General features: G+C 37.2%; 1 protein-coding gene across 5 annotated transcripts in view; it reads right to left on the bottom strand.

The window, feature by feature from the left end:
• The window catches only part of MRP (Multidrug-Resistance like Protein 1), a 160,893-nt gene that overhangs the window by 45,302 nt on the left and 93,649 nt on the right, over window positions 1-21,942 (bottom strand). For 2 of the 5 annotated variants that reach the window (XM_076208602.1, XM_076208600.1), the window contains exons 20-23: window positions 17,462-17,539; window positions 14,501-14,645; window positions 14,180-14,384; window positions 1,698-1,918 (exon numbers count right to left, since the gene is read on the bottom strand). In XM_076208602.1, the coding sequence (XP_076064717.1) occupies window positions 1,698-1,918; window positions 14,180-14,384; window positions 14,501-14,645; window positions 17,462-17,539 (649 nt within the window). Of the gene's footprint in view, window positions 1-1,697; window positions 1,919-10,635; window positions 10,857-14,179; window positions 14,385-14,500; window positions 14,646-17,461; window positions 17,540-21,942 lie in introns of all 5 variants that reach the window. The other 3 variants (XM_076208599.1, XM_076208598.1, XM_076208601.1) reach the window with 2 other exon arrangements.

Below are 21,942 nucleotides of genomic sequence, written 5' to 3'. Positions count from 1 at the left end.
TTACAATAAAGTAGCATTATTACTACATGAGTAAAGAAATTCTCTAACAAAGATAAAATGTGTGGCTCTGGTCTGTAGGGATAGCTCATATAGTCCCTAAAGTATCAGCTGCATGGTACTGTGCAAATTATACATACATACATATACCAAAGGCTTTTTCCCCCTACACATGGGGTAGCCAAAAAAAAAAAAAAAAAGGCATAGAAACCACTCCCACCCATTCCATTTCCTATATATTCCACTCCCCTCCACCTTCCTCCCTCCCTCTTATCTTGGCACCTCCTGAGGCTAGGTGGCAGGATTCAAACCGCCCTCACCTCAACCTTCACCGCAAGTAACGACCCCCTAACCCGCTCAGCCAGCAAGCTTCCAATGTGTTTGTAAAATGAAAAAAATTATAGTCACCTTTGTATCCAAATTCCTATAAAAAAAAAAAAAAAGAAGGCACAGAGCAAAAAATACTACACTCCACCTGTATAAAATAATGAGGAGGAAGTGTCCCCTCACTTCCTCCCCACTAAAATAAGGCACCTGCTCCCAAATATCTATCTGTATACCAAGGTCCTCTTCCCCTTTATAAGTTAGAACGTAGCCAAGTCAAGGCACGCACCCACTCCCATCCACACCCTTGTTTCGCTCTCATCTTGGCTCCTCGTAGAGGAAGGGTCATTCTCATCTCCTGCCCACTGTCTGGGTCAGAAGCAATGCAGCAAGACACAGTACATCCACAGCAGGGCTGCTTCACTTAGATAGTGACCCTCCCTCTTTGTCCCCCTCATGCAGAAAATAGAGAAGATGGGGAGAAATCCCTTTGGATTGCATCAAAATCTAAAAGGTTTTCTCAGTTAAATTTGCAAGTATGTCATCTCTATCCTAAACAACCTTGCTGTATTTCTTTTTACTGCCATATACTCTCAATTTTATATTCACCAGAAATTAATTTATTTTGTTTTTGTTTTTATGTATACATTTCCATGTAAGGTTTTTCTTAGCATGTCATTAACTCTAATCCTATGGACTTTTGAAAGTCAGCCTTTAATTTTGAAAACAATTCTTAGTTTCAACCATACATACATACATACATATACCAAGGTTTTTTCCCCCTTACAAGGGTGGTAGCCAAAAAGGAAAAGGCATAAAATCATTCCCACCCATTCCATCCCTGAATACACTCCACACCCCTCCACCCTCCCTCTTATCTTAGCACCTCCTGGATGACGGGTCATCCCTGCACCTTGTCCACTGCCCTGGGACATTCTTAAACGAAAAAGTAAAGTTTCAACCACTTTATGTAAAGAATACTTACTCAAAAATGTGCATTACAAATGAATAAGGAAACACTTATAACTAGGGTAAATTCCTGACATAAATTGCTACAATCACTCTAGCATACACATGCAGAATTTGGATCAATAAATGCAATAACAGCTTTCACCAGCAACAATCTAATACCAGTATACTTACATGGTTAGATACTCTGTTATTAATAGAGGTTAGGTTATCCATCCAATTAGCCATTAATACTAGCATTACATTTCCATAGTACAGCATTTCCATTCATACAATGAAACGAGATATCGATAGGATATGACTGTACTTATGGAAAATACTAAAACTCTGCAACATGCAGTGCAATGAAACTAAAATACAATTACCGTGCTTAGTGCTCAAGCTAGTGCTCAAATCCCCAGACATACCGTAAAAAAACACATAAGCCACGATCGAAGAATCCATGGCAACCCATTGTCAAGTGTATCAATATCTTTGGCAAATCTATTAAGAATTCGCCCCACTGGGTTTGTGTCAAAGAATGCCATTGGTAGATGCATCACATTTTCCACTAGGTCATTATGGAGAGTTGCTCCAGCAGTAAGTGCACCAAATGAAAGTGAAAATGATCCTCCTAGGATGAATGCAGCTGTGGAAAGGGGGATGATGAAATAATTTTTCAATTATAATAGAATGTCATCTCTTGTACAAAAATATCTGTATACCAAGGGCTTTTCCTCCCTTATATGGGAGGTAGAACTCTAAAGGCATGTACCCAGAGGATATCTGAAAAAGAACAGTTTCCCTGGAACAAACTGAACAGTGAAACAGTTAATGCCAGAACTATACACGAATTCAAAAGCAAACTGGACGTGGAGAGATACACAAACGGGTCAAAACGAGCATAGCTCTAGTCCCGTAAAATACAACTAGGTAAATACCCATTCCACTACTATCCACCACCCTTGTTTCCCTCTCCACTCATCACCAAAGACATGTTCCCAGATAAACATATAAATAAAATAGTTGGAGAAACATACAATTTGTTGAGATCAATAAAGGTGGTCTTTAAATATCTGGATAAGGAAATGATCAAGAAAATATTACAAACACTGGTAAGGCCAAAACTGGAATATGCCGCTCTGATATGGTCACCCAGTGAAAAAAAGAATATAAGAAAATTAGAAAGAATACAAAAAGGAATGACAAAGATGGTCCCAACACTTTCAAACTTGACATATGAACAAAGATTGGTGAACTGGAATTGTCAACCCTGGAACAAAGAAGAGAATGAGGGGACCTACTAACCATCTACAGAATTATGAAAGGAAAAAAAATGCCTTGATAGAGATGACTTATTAAGGTGGGACAGAGGAAAAACAAGAGGATATGCAATGAAACTCAAAAAGGATAACTACAGAAGAGACCCGAAAAAGAACAGCTTTTCACACAGAGTGATAGATATATGGAACAAACTGGATGAAGAAATAGTGTGTCCAAACACAATACAAGAATTTAAGACCAAACTTGATCTTGCAAGATACCAAAACGAGTCACCATGAGCATAGCTCCCCTACCCTTATGATACAACTAAGTAAATACATACCAATTTCATCACTTACAGGCTCTGACAAATAACTTCATCTAACCCTGGGTGCTAAACAGAATCCTAACAATCTGAAAACGAACACATGTAATTCCCATCCTGAAACCAAACAAACTACTTGAAAACCTAGCATCTTATAAACCTATCAACCTCCTCTTCACCATATCCAAACTAATGGAAGGACTGAACTGGTAATGAATCAAACAACAATTACAGACCCCCCAAATCAACATAGATGCAAAGAGGGCCATTCCATCAGCATACCACTCACAAACATCACTCAACAAGTACTGGAGGGTTTGAACAAAAGTGCCATCAAATAGGAGAGTAAAGGTAGATACAGCCATAAATAAAGCTTCTGACAAAGTCCCTAGACATGCATACATATACCAAAAGGCCTCTTACCCCTTATAAAGGAATAGGCCAGCCAAGGTTGGCCCTATTCATATCCTGCCAAAAAAAGATCACAAAGACACTTTTTTGCATTAAATTTCATCTACCGATCCTAGCTCAATTTATAAACCTCATCTACATCTTCCAGTAGCAGTTTATTATCCACTTCATTAATCACTCTTTTCATGACCTTGTTGTCATCATAAAGTTATAACTGCTTATTCCATCCATCATATCACTTATGTATATAGCAACACTACAGGTGCCAGTACCAAGCCCTGCAGTACCTCACATGTAACCTGACTCCAATACAGCACTTTATCCTTCATTTCTGTTTGTATGAGGCTATATTCCAGAACATCCTACATCCATTAAAAAAATGTGTGTACCAGGAGAGTGTCCGGAGTGCATATATCCATGCAAGGAATACATGGGTTGCATCACACCTAGCACAACCCCCACAAGATGGTCACACCATCACATGTATATGCACAGGGAAATAATTCTGTCAGGCACAAATTTCATGATAGAAAAATGGTCACGCTAGATGCCCTATGTCGCTAACTACAAACCAACCCACTATATTCCAATGAAAATATGTATATGTGCATGGCTGACCATCGAACACATCCACACACATTTACTTATATAGACCTTCACTCAACACTATAAAAATGCATCATGTTGTATAACTGCTGGCAACCATGTACATAAATGATAGGTCAACAGTTTTGACTGGAGCTGCCCGAGATAGGTAATGAGACCAGCAGTTGAATTTTGAGACCCAGCTGGCACCCATGCATTAATATAGTTGGCATTTTGAATTCCAAGGTGTGGGATCTGTGATTACTAGAAGTTAGCATGGATCTAAGAAGGGTCTCATTTATAACCATCACATCTATGTAGCAACATGCTGCAAGGTAAGATATGGGGCATTCATAGTATATTTCTCCTGTGGTGTACAACTACAAACACTGTAAATGAATAAATCAATACACACACACACACACAGACAGACACACATATATAATATGTATATACATATATCCTTCCATTTACCTCCCACACCATCACATCCATGTATACATCCCTGACACAGCCCCATCTTTACCTGAAAATACTAGCTCTCTCCATTTCCAATTCTATCTCAGGCTCTACTGCTCTCATAAAAACTCTTGACTGGCCTTAACAGCTTTCCCCCAATCTCGTATATCTACAATACCTCCAACTGTGCCTTCCTGTCTACCCTGTCATATGCCTTTCTCATATCTGCCTAACCACAAATATTTGATCCATGCAACCCTTACCTTTCCTAAACTCACACTGTTCCACACCAATTACTACCTCTGTTATTCTCCTAATCCTCCCAATTAAAACCCTCCCATAAACCTTCCCAATTAAACTCAACAAATTAATTCCTCTGAAACTACTATTTTAACAATTGTCCCCTTTTCCCTTGTAAAATGGAACTATACAAGCATTCAAGTCCTCTGGCACACTACCCTCCCTTAAACACACATTAAACAACCTCACTAGCCAGTTCAATCTTACTATACCTACTTTCTTCAGACACTCTGTATGACACCCATCTAACCCAGGCACATTACCAGGCACCTCACCTTTTCTTATTTCTTCTCCATTTTCCTCTCCAATCAAAGGTCATTTTCTTAGCACCTCCCATTACTACTACCAAACCCTCCCTATCCTCCTCCACATTCAACAGCTTTCTAAAATACTCTGCCCATCTTCCTGTTTCCACCTCCTCTTCCATTAAGATTTGTCCATCTGCACCTTTTACCATTTCTTCTTTACTTGACTCATCTGTGGTCAACCACCCTCAGGCAGCAATGTCACATAAGCCATGTTGCCAAATGATATGAAAAGTTTACAAAGTCACTGACTTTCCCTCAAATCCCAGACCATTCATAACACCATGCAGTCATATCATGAATATATATATATATATATATATATATATATATATATATATATATATATATATATATATATATATATATATATATATATATATTCCATGAATAGATAACATACAGACTAACAGTGAGACAGATCACAATGCGCAGGTCATCACTAGATGTGTAAAAATTGGGGGATTCCCCTGGCCATGCCTAATAGCTCAAATTAGGTCACTTTGACTACAGTCAGGCAATGGATGTAATGGGAGCAAGTGACCTCATATGACTATTCTCACAACTCAAACTATTTACCATAATCTGTCTCATGGCCCATCAACCACTGAAACGAATATGGGCCATTTTGCCATGCACATTTTTGTCGTCCATGCTCTCTAGCTCTTACACCTACCAATAGTACACATAATCAGCTATCCATTGTACTTTACCACTATTAAATCCTTTAAATGTTTCTGAAATGACATAACATACATATACCAAGGCTTTTTCCCCCTTACTTATGTCATTTTAAGGGGGAAATGACATAAGATAAAAAAAATTATAAAATTAATCCCGAACACCAAGTGTATTTACCTAGTTGTATTTACCTAGTTGTATTTTACGGGAAGGGGAGCTATGCTCGTGGGGTCCCGTCTTCATATCTCATTTTATCTAAACTATTTTTAAATTCATGTATTGTTTTTGCACACACCACTTTCTCATCTAACTTGTTCCAACTGTCTATTACTCTGTGAGGAAAGCTGTTCTTTTTCAAATCTCTTCTATAGCTGTCTTTTTTTATTTTCTTTCCGTGTCCTCTTGTATTTCTGTCATCCCATTTTATCAGATTCTCTCTATCAGTAATTTCTATGCCTTTCATGATTCTGTAAATAGCTATCAAATCTCCTCTCTCTCTTCTTTGCTCTAGTGTCTGTAGTTTAAGTTTTTGTAGCCTCTCTTCATATGATAGTTTTGAGAGTGTTGGTGCCAGTTTTGTGATTGCTCTTTGTATTCTTTCAAGTTTTTTTATACATTTTTTTGTACTTGGTGACCATATCGTTGCTGCATATTCTAATCTTGGTCTTATCAGGGTGATTAGGATTTTCCTCACCATTTCTTCATCCAGGTATGTAAATGCCACTTTGATTGTTCTTATTAAATTATAAGTTTCTCCAAAAATCTTATTTATATGTTTCTCAGGTGACATATTATTCATAACAATGACTCCCAGGTCCTTCTCATTTTCTACTTTTTTTATTCCTTCTTCTCCCAAATTATATGATCCTGTTATTCTATTTTTGCTTTTTCCAAATTCCATTATACTACACTTTTTTGTATTGAACTCCATCTCCCACTTCCTACTCCATTCTTGTACTTTATTTAGATCCCTCTGTAGTGATTCACAATCTTCTTCAGTTTTCACTCTTTTCAGTAGTTTTGCATCATCTGCAAAGAAGCTCATATAGCTTTCAATTCCTTCATCCATATCATTAATATATATAGCAAACATTATTGGGGCCAGAACTGTTCCCTGCGGGACACCGCTTATTACTTCATTCCATTTTGAGTGCTGATCTCTTATCACTACTCTCATTTTTCTTTCTTGCAAAAAGTCTTCCATCCAATTTAGCAATTTACCTTGTATTCCTCCTTCATATTCTAATTTCTTAAGCAACTTCTTATGTGGTACTTTGTCAAAAGCTTTTTTTAGGTCTAGAAATGCACAATCAGCCCATCCATCTCTTTCTTGTATTATATCTATTAGCCTTGAATAGAAACATATTAAATTGGTGACGCATGACCGTCCTTGTCTGAATCCAAATTGCCTTGGATTTAGTACGTTGTTTTTTTCCAAGTATTTTACCCATCTACTTTTGATAATTCTTTCACAAATTTTTGCTATTGTACTTGTTAGAGAGACTGGTCTATAGTTGGTAGGTTCTTCTTTATTTCCTCCTTTATATATAGGTACTATATTTGCTTTTTTCCAATCTTCTGGAACTTTTCCTTCTTTTAAGGAACTGCTTATTATGCTATGTATTTTGTCTGCCAGTTCATTCCTGCATTCTTTCAGAATCCAGTTTGCTATTTCATCTGGCCCATGCGATTTTCTGACATCAAAATTACCCAAGTGTGTCAATATTTCATTCTTTGTTACTTCTATTTCTTCCATAGGGGGGACTTTTTCTTTCCACTCAATCTCTTCAGGTTGTATATTTTCCCTTGTAAACACTGATTTAAAATGTTTGTTCATAATTTCTGCCATTTCCATTTCCTCAGTGTATTCAACTCCTCCTTGTCTCAATTTCTCCAAGTCTTGTTTGTTTTTCAGTTTATTGTTTACAAATCTGTAGAATAGTTTTGGTTGATCTTTACACTTTTCTATAACATCTTTTTCATATTTTCTTTTTTTCTCTCTGCACTTTTGTACATATTCATTTCTATAACCAGTATATATTTTCCATTTTTCAGGTCTTCTGTCTTTTTTCCATCTGGTCCAGGCTTTGTCTCTTTTGTCTTTTAACTCCCTACAACTTTTGTTGTACCAGCATTTTACATATTCTTTTTCTTGTTTTTGTCTTGGGACATACTTTTCCACTCCTGTTTTGTAAATTTTTGTCAAAATATTCCATTTCTCTTCCACTGATGTTTCTTCTTTGTATATTTCTTCCCAGTTTTCTTGTTGGAAGAATTCTCTTATTTTATCAAAGTTTGTTTTTTCATACATCATTCTTCCTTTTCTATATTGTTCATTTCTTTTCATATATTTTTCTTCATTAAGTTCCAGTTCAATCAATATGTGGTCACTTTTACCTATTGGTGTTTTATATTCAATCTTGTCCACTATTCTAGGTTCAGATGTAATTATTAAGTCTAGCCTCGATGGTTCTTCTTCATTTCTATACCTAGTGTTCTCTTGTATCCATTGTGTCATTGAATGGTCAGTAATCATCTCAAGTAGAGCATTTCCCCATGAGTCATCACCACTCTTTACTGTCATTTCTTCCCAGCAGATTTCTTTGCAATTAAAGTCGCCCATCATAACTATTCTTCCTCCGTCTTCCATTATTTTAGTTAATGCTATCTTTGTGTCCTCTAGCATACTTTTATATTCACTCTCCTCCCATGAGGCTGTTTTCGGAGGCACATAATTGATCACAAATTTTCTGCTCTTCTTATCTCTGTCTTCCACTTCTATCATAATCATCTCTACTGTATTCTTTCCATATATGACACCTTTCACGTTTATATCCTTCTTAGTCAGGAACATAACTCCACCCCCTTGCTTTTTCTCTCTGTTTCTAATCCAATAATTGTATGCATCATGTCCTACACTGTTGGGTGGTAGTGGGCCTTTTAATTTTGTTTCTACAATTCCCATTATGTCCGGTTCTTTTTCTTTCAAATAATCATTCAGCTCATTCAATCCTGTTATTAATCCATCTATATTTGTGTACGACACTCTTAGTTTTCTGCCACTTCCATTGTGTTCTCTGTTTCCCTTATGTTTTTCTTTTGTATGTCGAACTTCCTTAGTTTCATGTTCACTACTCTCCAATAGAATCTCTCTTTCTCTGACTCCGTTCTGTTCTCGTTTTTTGTCTTAGCTTCCAGTCTTTTCTGCTTTTCTTCCTCTCTTTCCTCTTTATTCATTTCTCTTTTTATCCATATCTTTTTGTGTTGTTCACTTGTTGCTAGTTTCCCTGTTTTGGATAAGATATTCTCTGCCGTTGTTTGTGACTTGAATTTAATCTTAATTGGTCTGGTCTTGTCTGTGCTATACTTTCCGAGTCTAAATTTCTCTTTGATTTGTTTCATAATTCCTGGTTCATCTTCCTGAACTGATTCTAGTAATTGGCTTACTTTTTCATTTTCCTCTTTGATTCTTGTGGTTCTATCTGTGTTGTGTTTCTCTTCCATTCCTAATATAATTATACATTTCTTCTTGTCTGCTAAATCCCTTACTATATTCTCCTTTTTTGTCTCATCACTTTAATAACTGAGTCTTCAGTATGTTCTTTCAATTGCTGTTTGACTATGTCAGTGAATGAAATCTTATTTCCTTCTTGGGTTTGCTTCCAATTTTTACTTTCTTTAGCTATTGTTTCTCTGTTTTCTTTACTATTCTTCTTCAATTCTTCATTCTCCCCCTTTACCTCTCTTAACTGTCTTTTTAGTTCTTCTATTTCATCAGTTAAGTTTTTATTCGCCTTTTCCAGTTCTTCCAATCTTTCAACCCTTTTTAAAATGGTGTTCATATGACCTAACCTACTCTCCAAGTCCTCGATCACCTTATCAACCTTCTTCTCTAGTCTTGTCAGTCGGGGGGGGTTTGTGTCCCCCCCACTCTCTTTAAATCCCTTGAAAATATTCTCATCACTTTCTGCTATATTGCTCCTATCTATACCTCTAATCTTCACATTCCTATTAGACATGTTATCATCCAACTCGTCTTGGGGTCGTTTGTCTACCTTACGGCGGCCCGTCAGGGCCATTTCCTCCACCTCCTCATTACCTTCCATTTCCCCAGCAATCCCTCCCCCTCTCCTCTTTCCTTACTTTCCCACTACCTCACGAGCAATTTCCCCCCCCCTGCAAATACAAAAAGGCACTTCACTTTGAGGTGGTATCCACAATCAGCACTTTTCTTCAGAGCGTTCTTCAAGCCGTCCGTTAGTTGAAAGTGTGTGTGTGTGTGTGTGTGTATTGGTCTAAGTCACTCGGCACTGGTAACGTTCTCGGCGCATAGGTTCGAGTCCTCGGGGGTACCACGTTACAATTTCTGCATGCGCCTATATGGCTTAGAATTAAAGTGCATTGTGGTTGATAAAAATGTATCTCTAATCACTGGAACCCATTCAGTGTTGTACATATATATATATATATATATATATATATATATATATATTGCTGATAACCACAGGGAAAAAACGGTTATCAGCAATCTTTTGGATCACGTGGTGTTGTGATCTTTTTGCATATATATATATATATATATATATATATATATATATACATGTATATATATATATATGTACACACACACATATATATACACACATATATGTATATACACATTTTTTTTTTCCCTTTCTTCTCACACCTACAGCATTTCTAACTCCAAGTGTTTCCTTAACCCTAGAACGTAAGACAACAGGTGGGGCTAATTTCCTTGGTATGAAGATGATATATAGACAATTTTTCAAATTAATGATGTTACAGTACCCACAAATTTCACACAAGAAAATACATAATCAAAAACAAATAATTATTTCATCACAGATTATTCATACATATAAAAATACATTCCCACATACATGAACTTCAATATAGTATAATCAAAACGTATTTTCAACAATAGCAATCTTCACTTCTGTTCACAATTACTATATCTCAGTGACACTGGACAAAATCCTCCACACAGAGACCTCCCTTTATATACCGATGCCTTACCGAAATGAAACACAAGATCCAGCTTCTGAGGTTCATGGGTAGTAGTAAATCAACTATATCAATATCTTTTGCAAATCGATTCACTAACCGACCAGTTGGTGTTGTGTCAAAGAATGACATTGGACTTTTGAGAACATTTGCAAGTAATCCTTTGTGCAGTATTTTTGAAGCGATTACAGTCCCACGTGTTACAATAAATGAGGCTAACAATGTACAAAGTGCTGAAATACAAACACAATATTTGTAATACACTATTTTTGACTTATGTGTATAATATTAGATATCATTATATATGTGCATGAACATACAATATGATTTACCTCCAGTTCTTCATTTACATGGCAAATCTCCTTACTTATCTCCTCACAATATCTACTACTTACATGAAAATTTTTGACTGCCCTTGACAAGTTTCCCATTATGTCATATATCTGCAGCACCTCCCACAATACCCCCCTACTAACCCTGTCATAAGCCTTCTCCAGATCCATAGAATCCCTGAAAATATACTTACCTTTTGCCAAAAACTTCTTGCACATCTGCCATGTTACAAAAATTCACACTTTTTTTCCCCTAATACTCCTTGTTCCCCTCCTAATTGTTTCAATTAATGCTCTTATTTGCTTTTCCAACTACACTAAACAGATTGATCCCTCTAAAACTACTAACCAAAGTCAACAATTATTATTAGTTTTTCTCTGGGTATGATGATATGATGAGGGGATGGAGAGCAGGGTCACCAATTAAGTGAAGTGACCTTGCTCTGGATGTGCTGTGCCTTCCTTCTGATCCAGGGCAGTGGGTGGGATACAGGGATGATCCATCATCCATGAGGAGCTAAGATGAGAGGGAGGTAAGGGTGGTGGAAAGGAGTGGAGTGGGTGGGAGTGGAGTGGGTGGGAGTGGAGTGGGTGGGAGTGGAGTGGGTGGGAGTGGAGTGGGTGGGAGTGGAGTGGGTGGGAGTGGAGTGGGTGGGAGTGGAATGGGTGGGAGTGGAATGGGTGGGAGTGGGTACTTACTTTTTGACTTTGCTATCTCCCTTGTAAGGTGGAAAACCCTTTGGTATATAGATATATTTCTTTGGGTCAGCAGTCAATTCATGATTCTCAAATGGAAAAAAAAAAGTGTATATGGTTTGGCAATAGATTACTATGAATTCTTTCCTCATATAGTACTAAGTTTTATCTATCTATATACCAAGGGCCTATATATCTTATATCTATATACCAAGGGATACCTTATAAGGGAGGTAGTCAGCCAAGGAATGCGCCCACTCCTACCCATTCCACTTCCATTTATCATCCATTGTTTCTCTTTCATCTTCACTCCTCATGGATGAAGGATCATCCCTGTCTCCTGCACAATGCCCAAGTCAGAAGCAACACAGCAAGACACAGTACATCCACAGCAGGGTTGCCTCTAAGTTTTATACAATCAATATTTTCAGGACTTTAGTGACATCCCTGTGGACCAAAGTCACACAATACTCTTTTACAAATGCAGACTAATCTCCATCCAAAAAACAATACCGATCACATTTGACTTCTGCTATTCCTCCTCTTTACTGTCCATAAATCTCTCCTTTACCAGCCCTGCAATTCCACCTCTTCAGTGCAATACTGTGACAGGGATAAAAGTTCTGGTTATTGTTAATGAAATACTAATACCTATGAGTTCTTTAATACATCTAGCTATATATCCAAAACATATGTAAAAGGTTTTATTCACAACTAGATTTTAAGAATATAAACTTTCCCTATCATATTTCCTCTAACTTAATATAAATTTCCAAATCAAATCATGAATTATAAGATGGATAAATATATGATAGTTACTGTATATCACAAAACTTGTACGAATCATACTACATACATACATATACCAAAGACTTTTTCCCCCTTACAAAGAAGGTAGCCAAAAAACAAAGGCATAAAATCCACTCCCACCCATCCCATCCCCACATACTCCACTCCCATCCACCCCCCTCCCTCCCTCTTATCTTGGTTCCTCCTGGATGACGGGTCATCCCTGCATCTTGCCCACTGCACTTGGTCAGAAGCAGTGTTGTAAGATGCAGCACATCCACAGCAAGGCTGCTTCATTAAATTGGCCACCCCCTTTCTCCGTCCCCTCATGTAGAAATGGAGAAGACTGGGCGAAATCCTTTTGGCCTGCGTCTATTTATTTTTTACACATACTACCTCAACCCCCATCTCCCATCCACTCTCTTTCATGGATCACACCATCATCCATACACAACCATTTTCAACTCACCCTTATCTTCTATCTTCTCCTGTCCTTCCTCAACAGACATTCCCCTCTTTCCCAATGCCCCTTTTACCTCATCCATCCATCTCACCCTTGGTCACCCCCTCATGTTCACTCCTACCTCTGCCTTCTCCACTATTTCACTAATCTTTCTTCACTCATTCTTCCCATGTGTCCAAACCATCACAATACTCTTTCATCAATCCTATCTCCCAACTCCCTTTCCACCACTGTTCTCCTCCTCATCTCCTCGTTTCTTATCCTATCTAGCCTAGTGACCCTATCCTCTGCCTCTCTTATGTTATATGTTTCTGACCCATACAGTACTGTCAGTACAATCATTCCTTCATACAATTTCCTTAGCATCCATTCCCAAATAAATCTTACTAACAAGTTAAAAAAAAAAAGAAAATAAATAGATAAAAATAATAAACTCTAATTTAACATAATAAAATTAATGAAAAAAATAATAATAATAATAATAAATAAATGAAAAACTAAATACGTATAAATTATCTATATCTATATTAAAGGCTCCTTCCACCTTATAAGGGAGGCATGTATCCACCCCCACCCATCCCACTCCCATCTGTTTCCCTTTCATCTTAGTTCCTCATGCATTAAGGGCCATCCCTATCTCCTGACCCCTTCCCAGGTGAGGAGCAATGCAGCAAGACACAGTACATTCACAGCAGTGTCCCATTGCTTCATTTACTTGGCAACTATCCCTCCTCGTCTCCTTATACAAAAATTGAAATGAGGAGAAATTCCTTCTGGTTGTACCAATTCATTGTCCATTCACAACCATTCTTATACCTATCTCTTGCCTTCTCTCTCCCTGCTCAACAAACATTCACCTTTATTTCAAGGCCTCCTTCAACCAATCCATTCATCTCATTCTAGGTTTTTCCCTCAAGTTCATTCCACCCACCTCTGCCTTCCACACTCTTTTTTTCTAATCTTTCCTCACTCATTCTTTCCATGTGCCCAAGCTGTCCTAATATTCTTTCATCGGCCCCATTGTCCAGCTCCTTTTCCACTCCTGTTCTCCTCACATCCTTTCTCATTCTACCCATCCTCATAACTCCCACCATAATTCTCAAAAACTTTATCTTAAACACATTCAAATTTCTCCTTTCTGCTTTCCTTAAATTCCAAGTGTCCGCCAGAGTGCTGAGACTAGTGATCTTGCTTTCTCTATGTTCATCCTATGAGAAATCATATAAATACATAAATCAATAAATACATAAATAAACAAAATGAAATGAAAACATACCTTGACCAATTCCTAGAGCCCCATAAACTCCAAGGAACATATCTCGTTTACTTGGATCATCAGTGTTATTGGCTTCAGACCACTCAGAGAGCCAAATGTTTGACCCCACAGTACATGCTTGTGAAGCCACATAGAAAAATATGGTCAACAATGAAGCTACGATTCCAATAGCACGCATATAATAAAAGTACACATCAAACTTCACCTGAAAGAGATAAAATTGATCAGAAAAGAATACATCCTAGATTGGGTAAAAACCTTACAGTCATATCTATGCTACAAACACTCACTGGATGCTGAAGGAGTTGGTATACCACTTACCCTCCCAGTTTCAGATTTCTCAGCTTCAATCAATTTTTCTCCAGTCTTCATTGCAGCAGCTGGTTTTGTAGGTTTGGTATCTTCTGATTCACTTATTTTCTTTGGCTTTCTACTCCTCACAGTTTGTTTTGTGCTATCATCCTCTCTAAAATGGTAAATTCAATATTTGACTATGTAGAATTTTTCCCCATCTTGGGATGACATCTATCTATATACCAAGAACTTTTTACCCCTTATAAGAGAGGTAGCCAAGTCAAAGGCACATACCCACTCCCACCCATTCCACTCCCCTCCACCACCCTTTCCTACCTCTCACCTTAGCTCATCATGGATGACATAAAACTGCAAAAAACCTTAATAGTTATAAGTTCTGTAGTGCATCTGTATTCATAATTACTGAACAGGCTTAAGCAGCTGGACCTGAGCAGCCATTTAATAGTGAGTTCATACTGGATAAGAGGTCCTTCTTGTTGATTTTTTATTGCCAACACACCCCTAGACATCACCCAAAAGGCAAATCATTCCCATGACATGCAAGACTAGTATCATATCATTAACATGAATATGTTTAGATCATCACAAGGCATTACAATAATACCAACACAGAACTGGTTTGAAAATAAACACCCAATGCCCAAGATACAATCACCACACATAAGACACAATATATTACTCTCCTGCAGTCATTCACTTTAAACAACTCCATAAGATCTTTCTACTGAGTGACTTATGGGCTGAACAACTGGCCATGGCTAGTTAACTAAGGACTATGGGTTTCCTGCTAAAGCTGATTGATTGGTTAGCCTTTATTAGGGACATACAAGCAGAATCATTAAAGTGCAATTTACATTTATATATACATTAGTTCCTCCATATGTACAAGGTATGCATTCCGGAAAATTGCTGGAGTGTGAACGGACATAAAATGACTACTTAATTGAATAAAAAAATAATAACAAATGAATAAAAAAAATTCCTGTGTAGTGCTGGAATTCCTGGTTCTATTATTTGTTCATGTATATTTATAGGTTCAGGTACATATCAGGAATCAAGGCAATTATAGATATAATCCGACATAGGTGGTAAGGCACACCCCCTTCCCCTTGTCATTTCTCCGTATCTGGTACATGCCATTCCCATACCAATGGAACCACCTTTCCCACCCCTACCACACCCTCCAGGTTTTAGTGGGAAAGGATGGCATGCCTCCAAGCTTGGGTATCTATTTGTCTGAATCCATGAGAATAGAACTTTATACTGAGGATTGACCAAAAATTCCACATTTTTAAGGGAGAAACTGGGAGAGTTGGGGTAATTCCATAACACTGGAAATATAGGTAATTAGAAACACCCAATGTAACTCAATTAGGATGGGTGAAGATATACAAGTGGTTAGATGGATGAAGCCATTGTCAAGTGTAAGTAAAGAGATGGTGAGCGAGTAGAGCTTGGGGCTGGTGAAGGAAGTGGTAGCCATATTAAGGCAAGAATCCCATACATGCAGGTCAATTCCTCTATTTCTTACTCCTCCACCTCACTGAGATACTTTGTAATATAATGAAATAGTGTAAAGAAGTATAGATAAAGATATAAATGTAAGGTAGTCACATGTTATTATGGGTATAATATATGAGATTATATTATGTTACATTATATGATATTAATGTGAGAATTCTACCCATACAGGTCAGGCATCCATAACCCTAATACACTATCACAATAGTTAGAGGGAGAAATGTTAGGGTGTGTCCTCCATCACTCACCAGACAATAGGGACATAACTTCAGAAGGATAGTTACTGCCTGTTTACATATGTACTGAAACTAGATTAAATTTCTTGCTTCGAGAATGGCCAGCAGACCATTTTGGTGTGGTGGCCCAATTAATTTGACTCGTTTAATTTGACAGCATTGTATGGGGCAGAAACATGGAACATAAGAGAGGAAAAGTTTAAATACGTTTGAGATAAAATGCCTGAGAAGTATGGTAGTGGTTACTAGGTTGGATAGAATGAGAAATGAGGAGTTGAGGGAGAGTGGGGTTGGAAAGGAAGTTGGGAGATAGGGTTCATGAAAGAGTATTGGGATGGTTTGGACGTGTGGAGAGAATGTGTGAAGAAAGATTAGTAAAAGAGGTGTGGAAGGCAGAGGTGGAAGGAGTGAACATGAGGGGGCGACCAAGAATTAGATGGATGGATGGGGTAAAAGGGGCATTGGAAAGAGGGGAATGTTTGTTGAGGAAGGAAGGGAGAAAACAGAAGATAGGGGTGAGTGGAGAATGGTTGTGTATGGATGATGCTGCGATGCATGGAAGTGGGTGGGGGATGGGGGATGGGGGTGAGGGAGTATGTGAGTATGTGTGAATGATATTTGGACACAGCCCAGAGGGATTTTTTGCAGTCTTCTCTTTTCTTGCTAAGAGGTGTCACAGATTAAATGAAGTGGCCTTGCTATGGACAAGCTGTGTCTTGCTGCATTGCTTCTGACCCAGGGCAGTGGGCAGGATGCAGGGATGACCTGTCATCCAGGAGGAGCCAAGAAAATAGGGAGGGAGGGGTGGTGAATGGGAATAGAATGTGTGGGGATGAAATGGGTGGAGTGGATTTATGCCTTTGATTTTGTTTGCCTCCATTGTAAGGGGGGAAAATCCATTGGTATATGTAAGTAGCAAAAGGGAGGATAAGGATCAGGTTGAGTAGGACGAGAAAAAGAAAGAAAGAAAGAAAGAAAGAAAAAAAAAAAAAGGGGGGGGGGTGCTCACAAGTCCTCTGATTGGAGATTTGTTTTATAAATGAATATTACAAGTCTCTGGTTTAGGGGGTGCCACTAAAGCCACTAAAGTACTGACTGCATATCACATGTCAATGCATTAATGCAGGCTAAAACTACACAGCAACTAAAATAGGGATCAATGTGCATCTCTAAAATGCCTGCGCTCTATAATTAGTTAAACTTAACTTACTGTGAACCTTCCTTATCTTTTCCTATGGATTGTTCAATGATGTTTTCATTATTGGTGCTTTTTACTAAATCCCTCTGGCTGGAGGGAACACGAAAAACAATTTAGAATTAAACATAAGTACACATACAAATAAATATATATATATATATATATATATATATATATATATATATATATATATATATATATATTTATACACACACACAGTGGACCCTTACTTAACAAGCACCTTGAATAATGAGGGATTTGCATAACAAACTCAAATTTGATTGAAAAAATTATTCAATTAACAAGCAACACTTTGTATAACAAGTCACAAGAATACTGTTAGGTCCCTTGTATCCTACACGTGACTTGCTCCCACCCAGGGTTGGCATTTCATGTAGTTGATAGTATATAGCAGATTTCTGGAACATAACAGATTTCCAAATACAAAAATCATTTAAGTAAATATTGAAAGGATTTTATGTTTGTCATTCTTTCAGTGGTGTTTATCAAACAATGTAAATAGTAACAACTTATAACACCACTGTAACAAACATAACAAAATTCACTAGAGAGAATAAATTGTAACAAATTTGTTGCAAATGTAACAATTCTGACTTTTTGTAAGTCTAGGAAAGCACCATCAGCCCATCCATCCCTTGTATTATATCTATTAGTCTTGAGTAGAAACAAATCAAATTTGTGGCACATGATCTTCCCTGTCTAAATCCAAACTGTCTCGGATTTAATATATTTTCTTCCAGATGTTTTATCCATCTGTTCTTAATAACTTTTTCACAAATTTTGACTACATTGCTAGTAAGGGAAACCAGTCTGTAACTTGGATTTTCCTTTTTCCTCTTTTATATATTGGTACAATATTGGCATTTTTTCTAGTCCTTTGGAATTTTTCCTTCTTTGAGTGAGCAACTTGTTATATATTTTGTCCATTGGTTCTTCTTTACTTTCTTTTAGTATCCAATTTGCAATTCTGTCTGGGCTGTGTGATTTCCTGACATCAAGGTTCATTAAATGATCCATTGTTTCTTTTTGTGTTATTCTTTCACTCATAGTAGGGGTGGGGATTCCACTACACACAATTCATCCCAATACTGTACATTTTCTCTGATGAAAACCGACTTGAAGTGATTGTTCATGACTTCAGCCATTTCTAAATCTTCTGTGTATTCAATATTTCCATGACATAGTTTCACCATTTCCTGTTTGTTTTTTAGTTTATCATTCACATATCTATAGAATAGTTTAGGTTGTTCTTTACAATTTTCTATTATGTTTTTAATAGTTTCTTTTTTCCTCTCTGTGCACTTTTACATATTCATTCCTTTGATTGATATATATTTGCCACTTCCCAGGTTTTTTTTTTTTTACTCCATGTCCATTCATCCCTCCCTCTTATCTTAGCTCCTCGTGGATGACAGGTCATCCCTGCATCTCACCCACTGGCCTGAGTCAAAAGCAGTGTCGCAAGACACAGCACATCCATAGCAAGGCTGCTTTATTAAATTGGCAACCCCCTCTCTGTTCCTTCTTGTAGAAAAAGAGATGGGTAGAAATCCCTTCAGGCTGCGTCAAAATATCATTCACACTTAATCCCTCACCCCTATCCTCTACCCACTCCCTTCCATGCATCACATCATCATTCATACACAACCATTCTCCACTCACCCCTATCTTCTGTCTTCTCCCTTCCTTTCTCTACAGACATTCCCCTCTTTCCCAATGGCTCTTTTACCCCATCCATCCATCTCATTCTTGGTCACCCCCTCATGTTCATTTCTTCCACCTCTGCTTTCCACACCTCTTTTACTAATCGTTCTTCACTCATTCTTTCCATGTGCCCAAACCATCTCAATCTTATGTTAATTTAAGGTAAATGTTAATCTATTATTGTGTTTAACTTAAATTATGCAAAGGAACTTGGTTAAATTCAATGGGAATATATTCTTGAAATTAATATTTTCAAGATCCAGAATATGCATTAAATCTTATTTCTTATGGGAAAATTAGATTAATTGGCAAGTAAATCAGTTAATGAGTGATTTCCTGGAAAGAATTAAACTTGTTAAGTGTCCACCGTGTTGTGTGTATATTATATATATATATATATATATATATATATATATATATATATATATATATATATATACTCATATATGTATATATATACATATATATATATATATGCAGACAAACCACTGGGAAAATGAAAGAAATGAGACCGAGCGCTTCAGACATTTTCAAGGTGAATAGACGAAAGCGCTCGGTCTCATCTCTTTCATTTTCCCAGTGGTTTGTCTGCATACTATCACGTGTTCAAGTGATTTCTTCTGCATATATATATATATATATATATATATATTTATATATATATACACACACATATATCCACCATTCAAATACAATCCTAACCTATTTTCAACCTAACAGTATTTCAAATATTTAATATATTCTTGAAAAGTACAAACCAGGACACCACAAGAGAGAGATACACACACACAATATATATATAAAGGGGGTGGGTGTATGCTTTGAATCTATTACCCTCACTACATAAGGAGGAAAAGCCCTTTCAGTACATGTATGTACAATTTAATATCTTTATCTATTCATTTATCAAAAGGCTTCTTCCCCCTTATAAAGAAGGTAGTTAGCCAAGGTATGCACCCTCCCTCCACACCAATTTCTTTTTTCTTTAATCACAGCTTCTTATGGATGAAGGGCCATCACCCCCCCCTCTTCATCCTGCACTGAAATAGTGCTAACACTGAATAGGGCTGGTCAGTCAATTTGCTTGAGATACAATTACCATTCAGATGACACAGAGCACCTCTTACCCTACACTCTTCCACTCTCATTTTCTCCAGAAAACATAAAATTTCTTCTTTGAAATGACTTGTGACACCATCTGGTGGCTGTTGATATATACTTATTGGAAACTGCCAAGTGTATACAAATGGTTACCTGGAAGCCATGGGTCTCCTGTCAGAGAGCCCTGTAGTAAAGGATTAATATCATACAAAAGAAATGTTGATCTACTGCTGAGAAATAATAGTTATACCATCTGAAGAAGAGACAGAAAGATAAAATGAGTGGTGGGATGATAATAATTGGGAGAAATGACATTTTGGTGGAAGAAGCAAATCTAAGTAAGGGCAAGGTTGAAACAATCCACCTGAAAATTAGAAGTAAAGGGTTGGACAACAAAGACATCATGGTGGGATATGGTCCTTCAAGATGAAAGCTTGGAATAAATATAAATATCAATATCAGGAAACAGTGTATTGAACAACTATCCTCCTTGGAAAACTGAGAGGAGTAGCAAGAAAGTGGTAAAGCTGATTTCCGGGGTTATACTCTGTTAGATATAACAATAGAGAATACAATGACCCAATGTGTAAAGGAGTTGTCTTTAGTAAGAGGATGACACTCCCACAAGGTTGGTTTACTACTTATCAAAGAACCAGACATCATTAGCTTTTTAAGTACCTTTGCCATACAAGAATAAGTGATCATTTAATTCTTGAATTTCTGTTGGTATGTGGGGAAATAGAGCTAAGGAAAGAATCATACAGGCAAGGCAAGTTTCTCAGGCTTGGATAAATTCTTTGAAGAATCAGATTCAAAGGGTTTTGTAAATACCATCAAATGTAAGATGAAATGAGAATTTTTTCTTTACATTTATAATTTGAGGTGAGCAAACATGTACCAGGGATTAGTGGAAGTGAAAACAAGACTGGTTCAACAAAATATGCAAGATAAAAAATAAAGCCAGTGACATGGCCTCAGGAGAATGGAGAATAAAGAATCAATAGAACAAAGGAAACTCAAAAGAGGTAATGACTACACAAAAATCTGTAAAGGTGGAAATATTTTTTGAAAGGGATATTGTAAATCCATGAAAGCTATACCAAAACTGTGTTACATATTTATCATTGAGAAATTGAGACATGGGGAATGAATATGAGGAGGGTTCAGCTCCAGCAGAAATAATAAATGAAAGTTTCAATTTGTTCACAAAGAAGAGCAGTTTGTAGAGGAAGGAGAGGTAAACAATAGTTTGGGTTTAGAAAACACATATGTCAAGAGAGGGAAGTGCTCAATCTTTTGGGATCACTTGATGTGAGAAAAGTTTCAGGCTCTGATGGGATCTCAAATTGGATACTTAAAGAATCAATAAATCTGTTGCACCCAGTCTCTCCTGCAGGAGACCCATGGCTCCCAGGAAGCTGGAAACAGCCACTGGATTGCCCAAAAAGTTTTTCTTTGTTTACTTGTTTGTTTGGGTATCATGCAGTGGAGGCATAATTAGATGTGGTTCATAGACATTCATACACACTGACTAATGTTTCCTTTTCATGGCAAATGGTAGATAGATGATATACTCCAACATAGGTACTGCAGGATTACAATGTACAATATTCCATTCTTGTTACTTCCCTTCACAACTAATTGGATAAACTTGTGTAGACAATACC

The sequence above is a fragment of the Oratosquilla oratoria genome, chromosome 25 (assembly GCF_046742065.1).
Source record: "Oratosquilla oratoria isolate Oo_2021 chromosome 25, ASM4674206v1, whole genome shotgun sequence".
Taxonomy (NCBI): domain Eukaryota; kingdom Metazoa; phylum Arthropoda; class Malacostraca; order Stomatopoda; family Squillidae; genus Oratosquilla; species Oratosquilla oratoria.
This window is presented reverse-complemented; position numbering and strand designations above follow the sequence as displayed.